General features: G+C 40.8%; 1 protein-coding gene across 3 annotated transcripts; it reads left to right on the plus strand.

The window, feature by feature from the left end:
* The first annotated feature begins 2,170 nt into the window (after positions 1-2,170).
* On the plus strand, positions 2,171-6,873 carry LOC306880351 (zona pellucida sperm-binding protein 3-like). 3 transcript variants are annotated; one of them, XM_079433847.1, is made up of 10 exons: positions 2,171-2,582; positions 2,788-2,909; positions 5,450-5,535; positions 5,626-5,744; positions 5,826-5,929; positions 6,015-6,192; positions 6,262-6,379; positions 6,448-6,533; positions 6,603-6,691; positions 6,763-6,873. In XM_079433847.1, the coding sequence occupies exons 3-10, from the start codon at positions 5,464-5,466 to the stop codon at positions 6,843-6,845; spliced, it is 849 nt and encodes a 282-aa protein (XP_079289973.1). In that variant the 5' UTR covers positions 2,171-2,582; positions 2,788-2,909; positions 5,450-5,463; the 3' UTR covers positions 6,846-6,873. The 3 variants fall into 3 exon arrangements, with proteins under 3 accessions (XP_079289973.1, XP_079289972.1, XP_079289971.1); XM_079433846.1 differs by lacking the exon at positions 5,450-5,535 and having other exon boundaries at positions 2,174-2,379; positions 2,458-2,561; XM_079433845.1 differs by lacking the exon at positions 5,450-5,535 and having other exon boundaries at positions 2,189-2,582.
* Positions 6,874-9,670: the final 2,797 nt, after the last annotated feature.

A 9,670-nucleotide genomic window follows, 5' to 3' on the forward strand; every position in this document is an offset into this window, starting at 1 on the left:
CAGCACATGCCTGTACGCATTCCCATCGATCGCCTTGCTACCCCAGCGAGTGGGTGACTTGCAAGCCTTATCTGTCAGTGCTTCCTGTCTTGAGTTCGGACCCAGCGACTGTAAGGTCGTTCTTCGGCCGTGCAGCGGCTATGTACCGAAGGTGCTCACAACTCCGTTCAGAGCCCAGGTTATCTCCCTTTTAGTGCTCCCCGCATCGGACGGTGAGCAAGGTCCCAACTTGTTATGCCCAGTCCGGGCAATGCAAGTGTACTTTGAGCGTTCTAAGTCTTTTAGACAGTCTGAACAGCTCTTTGTGTGCTTTGGAGGCCGCTCTAAAGAGCTGCCGGTCACAAAGCAAAGGCTATCCCATTGGATAGTAGAGGCTATCGCCCTGGCCTATACCTCAGCGGGCGTACAGTGCCCTATAGGTGTGAAGGCCCACTCCACGAGAGGAATGGCCTCCTCCTGGGCGTGGTTCAACAGATTCTCTATTGGGGAGATTTGTGCGGCCGCCGATGGTTGTCGCCGTCAACCTTTATCAGATTCTACAGTTTGGATGTCCCTGCCCTGCAGGCACGGGTGCTATCTGCTTAGTGCTACTTTTCTCCCTTTGGGAGGACAAGACTTATGACAAGCAGACCCCAGATACTTCTTGGGTCTCTTTTATAGCTTGAACTCACGAGGCCCACTCTGGCCCAGCCCACGCCTGTACGTATTCCCACCGATCGCCCTGCTACCCCAGGTTATCTGGCAGATCAGAGAAACTAAGTGCTCTCTCCTTCTCGTGGCCCCCCTCTGGAGGAACCAAGTTTGGTTCCCAGAGATGATCCAGCTGCTGGCTGCAGCACCGTGGTTAATTCCACTAAGGAGAGATCTTCTCTCTCAAGCGCAGGGCAAGATTTGGCATCCCCAGCAAAGGCTATCCCATTGGATAGTAGAGGCTATCGCCCTGGCCTATTCCTCAGCGGGTGTACAGTGCCCTATAGGTGTGAATGGCCTCCTCCTGGGCGTGGTCCAACAGATTCTCTATTTTCGACCTTTATCAGATTCTACAGTTTGGATGTCCCTGCCCTGCAGGCACGGGTGCTATCTGCTTAGTGCTACTTTTCTCCCTTCGGGCGGACAAGGCTTATGACAAGCAGACCCCAGATACTTCTCGGGTCTCTTTTATAGCTTGAACTCACGAGGCCCACTCTGAGCGTGCCTGAGCTGAGCTCGCGGAGCAGGCTTAGTTCTGCTTCTGCTTATAACACGGAGCTACTGGATGTGTTCCCCATTAGCAGTCATCAATAAAATATGACAACGCAACGGGAGTTCCCTTCGATAGGGAACACTCCGGTTACTCACGTAACCTCGGTTCCTTGAAATAAGGAACTGGCCGTGCTATAGCTGCAAGCGAATCGGTGGCTGTCGCTTCAGTCGTTGATTCTGATGAAATGGCGCTCTGGGCTGACTTATATAGCAAGTCGCCCCCCCCCCCCCCCCCTTTTGGTGGGCTCAAGTGCCATTGGTTTGTGCAGTACACAAAGGTTACGTTTTGTTACGTGAGTAACCGGAGCATTATTCCTTGCACAGTTGGAGAGTTCAGGATTTTAATGGATCTTTAAGAATGATCTTCAAATGATCTTTATCAGGTTTAGGCAGTAGGGTTATTAATCCTTGTTTCATATAAGTTAATAGTTCATTCGTGTTGTTGTCAGTACATTCCTCATACATCTCAAATAAAGGATTTTCAATTATATCCCAGAACTCCACTGAAAAACCATCTGTACCTGGCGACTTTTTATTTTTATTTTTCATTGAATGGATAGCTATAACCATCTCATATTTCCTTAGTTCTTCATCACAAATGTCTCTAAATTGAGTTGAAATAGGTGAGACAAATGGCTTAACTGACTCAAAGAAATTAGAACATTTATCTATTTGAAATACAGATTTATATAACTGAGAATAAAAGGATTCTACATAATTTTAAATTAAATTTGGATTTGAAGTAATTACATCATCAATTTAGCTCGTTTTTTTTCTCCTTTTTCTAACCACTCTTGAACGAATAAATGCGCTTTTTGCTGTATCAATAAATATTTGATCAATTTGAGTTTATATTCGTCTGCAGCCAGACCCTTCTCTTCTAATGTACATTTTTTCCTTTTCCTTTTTTTATCACTATTTCCGGTTTGGACATACTGGCGTGCGTGATGACTGTATAAGGTTCGTCTGATTGTTGCCTGCAGTTGCTCCAGCGAAGATGGCAGACGCTCTGAGCAAAGTGCCCGATGTCGACATTGATCCGGAGGGAAAGTTTAAATATATATTAGTGAACATAAAGGTTAAAGGTGGAATGGAACAAAAAGTGATAGTGAGGGGAACTAAAACTGCGGAGTGACAGTAAGTGTGCACGCTTGCAAGAGCAATAGCGTGACTGTCTGTCTCTGCAAGCCAGCGAGTTAACTTGATCCTTCTCAGACAGCTCAGCAGTATTTCTAAATCAACTGGGAACATCCATTCTGTTCATCAGTTTTTATGGGCAACGAGGAAAACATCGGAAGTTAACGTGCCAACATAAAAACGTTGGTATAAATGTTTGACAGGTATCATTGAATTAATTTTGAGGCTTGATTGAGATGCTAAGTTTTGAAGAAGATCTAACTTAGTACTAGCTGTAGGAATGTGTTTAGTTGGTGTGTTTAACTATTGTCAGTCTCACCAGACTGAAACTTACAGAAGATCTCAGAATAAACATGATCATGATCATTTCTGGAATGGTTCATTATTCACTCAACTTTTTTTATTCAGATCACATATTTGAAAAAGCGAATGCTGCTATGGAGGCTTTGGGACTGGAGTGTAGTTGTCTTGGTGGCAAGATTGAGCACAACACCACAGAAAAGAAACTTTGGGTGTTTGGAGAGTCTACGGTAACCCCCTTAACCATTATAAAAAACACTTAATATTGTGACAGAAGGTTACAGCAGGGGTTACATGGACACCTGAAACAACTACAGTATCATAGAGGCACAAAAGGTAGAAGTAGGCCTACTATTCAGAATTTTATCTTTCTTTATTTCAAATAAATTTAATAGGAGATCAGATCACATCTCATAATTATAAGGAGACCCTTTAATATGCTTAAGATAGACCGGATATATAAAGTGAACAAACCCACAGTGCATTAAAATAAGTATGGTCCTTTCATATCTTTAAAACAAATGTTATTTGTTAGACATATTCTTGGTGTTTTGAGTCAAAGCCTGCTTTTAAAGAGATTATCTCACATTTCTGTTTCTAGGGATATGGGAAGGCTGACCATGCTCTCACAGTGGAAAAGCTAAAATCTGTCTTCAAAGACTATGAAATTACTATGGAATAAAAGATTGATCACTCTAAATTCATGGGCATGAACATCTTTGAAAGTATACAATTTTATAAGACTTCAGCTATTCCTCATTTTAATTTGGATAAAATTAAATAAATGTTCACTGATCTGTCAGCAGTGTCAAAATTTAGGTTAGATCACTGACCTTGATAGCGAGGTCTAACCTGCACAGGAAATCTGCATGTGTTTTACAAAGTGATAAACATCCTGTCTCCATCATGGAATGTGTCTGTGTAGAGATCAGGAACAGATAATTGAGTGTCTGTATGATTCATGGAATGTCTAATTTGCTTCTGGAATTCATTGAGAAATTTGGCATTGAGATATAAGCATACAAATGTGTATGGATTCATTCGCTGTTTTCATCATTACAATTAAATTATAAAGGCCCATTATTGTGTGAAGTCTTACATTTATATAGTTATAGTGATTTTCAATAATACCCTTGATGGATATTATTTTATAGATGACGTGTATTGAATAAAAGTGATTTTCCCATCCTGTTTCTTAAGTTGAAACCTTTACCAGTTTCCTCTAGCCTACCCGGAGACCCTGAATATGACCCTCATTGTCTATAACCATTAAGAGGTTAAACGAGAGAGCTTACGCGGCAAGACTATTTTTACACTAAATAGTGTATTCATTGTTTAATTAAAGTGATCCTAAAAGCTGCCAGTGCCAAGTGTTTTGTTTTTTGGCAGAGGCCTTCTCAAAAATGATAAAAGGTTTGATATAATTTTACAGTGTCAGTGCCACAGCTTTAGTCATTTAAATTCAAGGTAAGTATTATTTTCTATTTAGAAAAAAAAATATGTATTGAGGCTGAACAAGTGCTGTGATTTGTTTCCCCTGTGAAATTCCCCTCTTCCTGTGACATGTTTGGAGTCTATTTGAACATAATGGGGCTGTATTTGGAAGTTCCTGTAGATGTTATCGCCATCATAGCCTTCTGTTAATGGGCTTTTGTTTCCCTTAGCATGTGGCTGGCGAATGTGTTTGCACTAACCGTCAAGGATGTTAAAAGAAAAATCTGAAAATGTCACTTTGAAGTAGAGAGGTGTGGCATATAGTTGAACACAATATTGGCAGCTAGTGTATGATTCCAGACAGTATTCTGGTAATTAGTTTGATGAGTTTAGAAATGTGCAGTCCCTGTTCCTGCACTCACTTACAGGAACCACTGGAGTATTTTCATTCATCTAAATGGAGTCAATCAGTCTTCATTACAAATAAATATATGATTATGAGGAAGTTGAAGATGTGCAGCCATTCAAAGTAACTTTTTGTGGTGGAGACGAGCACATCAACCATTAACAATGTAAGAAATATTCATGATATTTCTATCCCCAAGATAACTATCAAAAACTTAAAATAAAACTATATAAAACAAAAAAAGTGTATCTTAAAATAAAAGCAACAGAAGCACTAAAATGTTTCCTTTGTTTTTTGATTTACATGCTTTGTTTAGGGGGCTTGATGAGTGAACTTCAGTGCAACTGAGGCATTGATTCTGTGATTAGGATGGTCCAAAGAGCAATTAAGCTTGTTTGGGGGTGGGCGGGGATATTCATAACACTACAAAATAGTGCTATAACACCTTAGTGCTGTGTGGCAAGATGGTGGCTGTCATAATGGGGCTTAGGGAATGTGTGCTTGGGTTTTTAGTGCTGGTTGTATTTGATCATGTGTACAGTGCCAGACCTCAGCCTCGAGTGTTTCAGCCCTGGGTGTTGATGGAGGAATCTCAAAGGGTTGATTCTCATCTTCGGGACCAGTGGAGTCCAATCCAAGGTCCTTATGAAGTTCAATCTCAGAGGCCCCAGCTGTCCCCACTTACTACAGATCTGGCACCTTCAAGTATTCAGTCCAAACAAGAACTGCGTGGCCCCGTCAGGGAGCTAACCTGGAAGTTCCCAAAGGTCCCAGAAGAGCCAGTACAGCCAGATTTTAACTTTGAATTGCAGCAGCCTCAACCTTCTGACAGTGTAGCAGTCCAGTGTTGGGAAAATGGGGTGCATGTGGAAGTGAAGCAGGACTTCTTTGGTACTGGCCAGCTGCTTGAGCCCTCTCTCCTATCTCTAGGGGGCTGTGCTGTAATGAATGTGGATGAAGCTGCCAGAGTCCTGATCTTTCAATCTGAACTTCATGAGTGTGGTAGTCAGCTTGTGGTGTGTCTTCTGGCTCTTTAATCATGCTGTGAATTTGCTCATTGCCAAAGTCCTGGATATTGAGCAGCTTCTAAATTCCCTCTGTTGCAGGTGACTGACAATGAGCTTGTCTACATCTTTACCCTTTACTATAGACCAGCAGACTTGCAAAGCACTCCAATTGTAAGGTCCAGTGCTGCTACAGTTGGTATTCAATGCCACTACCCCAGGTCAAGTGTTTTCTTTACTTGAATTCCTAGTACAACTTTACAATTCAAGTCTTTTGGATGTGAATGAGTATTTCATTACAGGAGACACAATGTGAGCAGTAATGAACCGCAGCCAGCTTGGATCCCGTATGCGTCCACCAAGGTTGCAGAGGACATTCTGGTCTTCTCCCTGAAGATCATGACTGGTTTGTATTTCCTCTCTTTAGACTAGCATTTTCATTTGTATTTGAGATTCACTTATTGTCTTCATTTACATTTATTTTTCTTAAGATGACTGGATGTTTGAAAGGCCTTCAAAGGTGTTCTTCCTGGGTGATGTCTTAAATGTTCAGGCATCTGTGACGCAGTATAACCATGTTCCCCTTCGTATATTTGTGGACCACTGTGTTGCCACTACAGACCCTGGCGTGAACTCTGCTCCAGTGTATTCTTTTATTGAAAATCATGGGTAAGAACTTGCACTGAGTTCTCATAGAATTGTGGGAATCAAGATCCTCATGACTCTTTGGTGTTTCAGTTGCCTCACTGATGCAAAGTATACAGGCTCCATGTCCAACTTTCTGCCCAGAGTGCATGATGACAAACTCCAGTTTCAGTTGGAGGCCTTCAGGTTCCAACAAGAAAGCAGTGGTGCTGTATGTATTTTGTCTGTGTGGTTTCAAGTGCGTTTGAAGTGTTTCTTATAAGTGGCCTGTCTTTGCAGATTTACATCACTTGTCTTCTAAAAGCAAGTGCAGCTACGGTGCAGGTTGATGAAAATCATAAGGCTTGTTCTTTTAGAGCAAATGGGTGAGTCTGGGTGGCTGATGCAACTATACTCTGTAAATGCATCCTCTAGACAAGTCTGTCTTGTTTTAGATGGGTATCTTCTGATGGTGGTGAGGAGGTGTGTGGCTGCTGTGACACAAGCTGTGGGTTGAGGACTGATGGCGCGTTCAAAGTTCCAGGTACACTTTGTATGTGATTTGAGCACCAAATTTGAAGGTTTATCCTGGCTTTGACTGCTCCCATTTCACAGCAGGCTTCCTGTGGCAGGGAAGAGCCCAAGTTGGCCCTCTCCAGGTCTGGGAGAACCAACGTCAAGCCAAAATTGTGATCTGAGTTGTTTTTAAATAAAGCTTTAAGTACAAATATTTTGGTGGGGTTTTTTTTTTTTTTTTTTTTTTTCTCCTCTCCCTCTTTTTGGGACTTAATTTACCCCCTCCCCCCACCACAAGGCATCACCCATTGACTGACATAGGCTTCTGGTGTAGACTTGTAAGAGGGTGTGGAGCCTGTTGCTGTTCTGTCAGCAAGCACCAACGACTTGAACATCATGTGAGCCGTGACTGGAGGCCAGTACAGAGAGATGAGTGTGACATGGGCTGTCTTTGGTTCAATGACAAAATGTGCAGCTGAAATTTTCAATCATTTGCAGAGGTCTGATTGCGCATGACTGAAATCTAGCCAGAAGAGCATTGCAATAGTCCCGCCTAGAAATGATGAGGCTGTGTTGCATGTTCTGTTAGGAAGGGCCTGATCTTTCTAATGCTTAGTGCAAACCTGCATGATTGGTGTTTTTGCAATATGATCTTTAAAGGTCAGCTGATCATCAGGGATAACACCAAGATTCCTAGCTGATCATGATGGGATTATCATTGATGAGCCTAGCTGGATGGTAAACTGTACTGATGGGGAGGCTGGGAAGATGAGAAGCTCAGTCGTTGCCAGGTTGAGCTACAGGTGATGCTCTTTTATCCCGAGATGTGCATCAGGCTGCCTGAGATCCGTACAGGTACCGTTGGATCATCTGATTGAAATGAGAGGTAGCGCTGCATGTCATCAGCATCGCAGTGGTAGGAAAAACCATGTGCCTGTATGATGGGTCCCAGTGATGTAGTGTGTGTGTGTGTATATAGAGAAAAGGAGGGGTCCAAGAACTGATTCTCTTCTCCCCGAGCAACTCTGAAGGACCTACCTTGAGATAAGATGTAAACCAGTGAAGTGCATCTCCGGTGATGCCTAGTGATGAGAGGGTGGACAGAAGGATTTGATGATTAACAGTGTCTAAAGCATTAGATAAGTCTTGCAGAATGAGATCTGATGATTTGGACTCCGCTCTTGCAATCCATAGCGATTCAGTGACTGACAGCAAGGGGGATTCAGTTGAATGCAGGTTGTTATGTGAAAGGAAAGAAGAAACTTGGTTGAACACAAACGCATTTTGATTTTGCAATGAAAGGGAGGAGAGACTGTAGCTTTCAAGTCGTTTGTTCTTTTGTCACATGACAGCAGCAGTGGATACAGAAATTGGTTAATAATTCCCAACCTTCCTTTCAAACAAGTGCTTCTTTACTCTTGCGGTTCGGCTATGTAATGTTTCTTGTCTCAATTTTTATTTGAGCTTTTTATTTCTTACAATTTATAAATCTGTGAATTCCTGTAATGGTTCTTTTCCATAACATTGAATGTAGTAATGAAGAGTTGATTAATGCTTAACTTTATCTGTATGATGGGGAAAATCACTTTGATAATTCCTATATATATATATATATATATATATATATAAAAAGATTCTGATCCAGGAAGCGGTCACGTCAGAAAAGAACGAAAGACTTGAACCCGAAGACTCAGGAGGTGAATTAACAGACTGCGTAGCCTTGGGTGTATTCCAAACGTCTAGTGTTTTTTTTTTTTTTTTTTTTTTTTTTTGCACCCTTGAAGGGAACTTTGGGAAGGGGATGCCATTTGTAGGGACTTCCCAAATGAAAGTGAACAACTGAATCCCTTCTGGAAGGGCCCTACCAGAAGTCCTTTAGCAAAGGGAACATGCGATGGTCACTTCACTGAAGTGATTTCTGTTTGTGATCTTGTTCACAACTTTAAAACAAAGCATTTTAAAACAAAGTTGGGGTTGACTTCACTTTAATGTAATACAAAAAAAAATTATTGACTTATTTTTAATGCCTAATACAAAAGTGATAGCCTATAATTTAAGACGGTAGTTGATGCACCGAGAAGAGACCCAGGCTGACGAAGTCTTTCTGTAAAAGTGTAGTTTATTAAAAATCAATTATCATGAGTATAAGTGATACTTATTACAGATGATTAAATGTGAAAATTTGAAAATTAAAGAGATTTAAAAAAAGAATGAATACAACATACAAGTTGAATAGATTCTACTAAGATAAACGTATAGTAATATTCAAGAGCTGAGAGATGAAGATCTTCAGAGCATGCAAAGAAAAAAATTGATGATGCCAATTTGAAGGAGTTTTATATTGGCTTAGATACCTACGTCTTCATGGAATATTCTCGTCTGATCAAGAATGTTCTTGTCTGATCAGCAAAATGTTAAAATTATTTACCTTTCTCCTTTCCCTCACTCTTACTTAATGTCATAATGTCAACTTGACTTTTCGGAGGAGGTTGTTGTGGTTTTTACACCCTTTGAGCAGAAACAGCAAGCTCTGCAAATCTTCAAATATCATTAGGTCCAGAATATCCGTATGCTCTATGAAAAGATGGATACAAATTGAACACTTCCGTGCATATAAAAACATTATGTATAAAGAATGAGTTTCCAGCATCCTGTCCAACATAAATGGAACATAACAAGGTGTACCTTTATATGTCAGACGAAGGAAAAATACATAAATACATCAGTGGAATATGAGCATATCTAAAATTAGGCATTTAAAACACAGACGGATATGAAAAATAAATGCAGAATAAAAATGAAATTATAATTATCTGTATTTTAGACACACCAGTAGTGTAAGCAAGTTTGGTTAGAAAAAGTTTAGCCTAATAGTAGCCTAAATAAGACCCAATTAGACAATATTTGAATATAATAATAATAAATATTTATTTGCAACAACTGATGGAGTGCTGAATGCTGACTTAAGAGAACTAACAGACTGCACAGCCAGCTAAGCAATGAATTA

Source organism: Barbus barbus, assembly GCF_936440315.1.
Source record: "Barbus barbus genome assembly, chromosome: 14".
Lineage (NCBI taxonomy): Eukaryota > Metazoa > Chordata > Actinopteri > Cypriniformes > Cyprinidae > Barbus > Barbus barbus.

Coding starts and splice junctions, on each gene's coding strand:
- LOC306880351 (XM_079433846.1), top strand. CDS start 2,817: ATGGAGGCTTTGGGACTGGAGTGTAGTTGTCTTGGTGGCAAGATTGAG. Junction 6,380..6,447: donor AACAAGAAAGCAGTGGTGCT/GTATGTATTTTG, acceptor CTGTCTTTGCAG/ATTTACATCACTTGTCTTCT. Junction 6,692..6,762: donor TGGCGCGTTCAAAGTTCCAG/GTACACTTTGTA, acceptor CCCATTTCACAG/CAGGCTTCCTGTGGCAGGGA.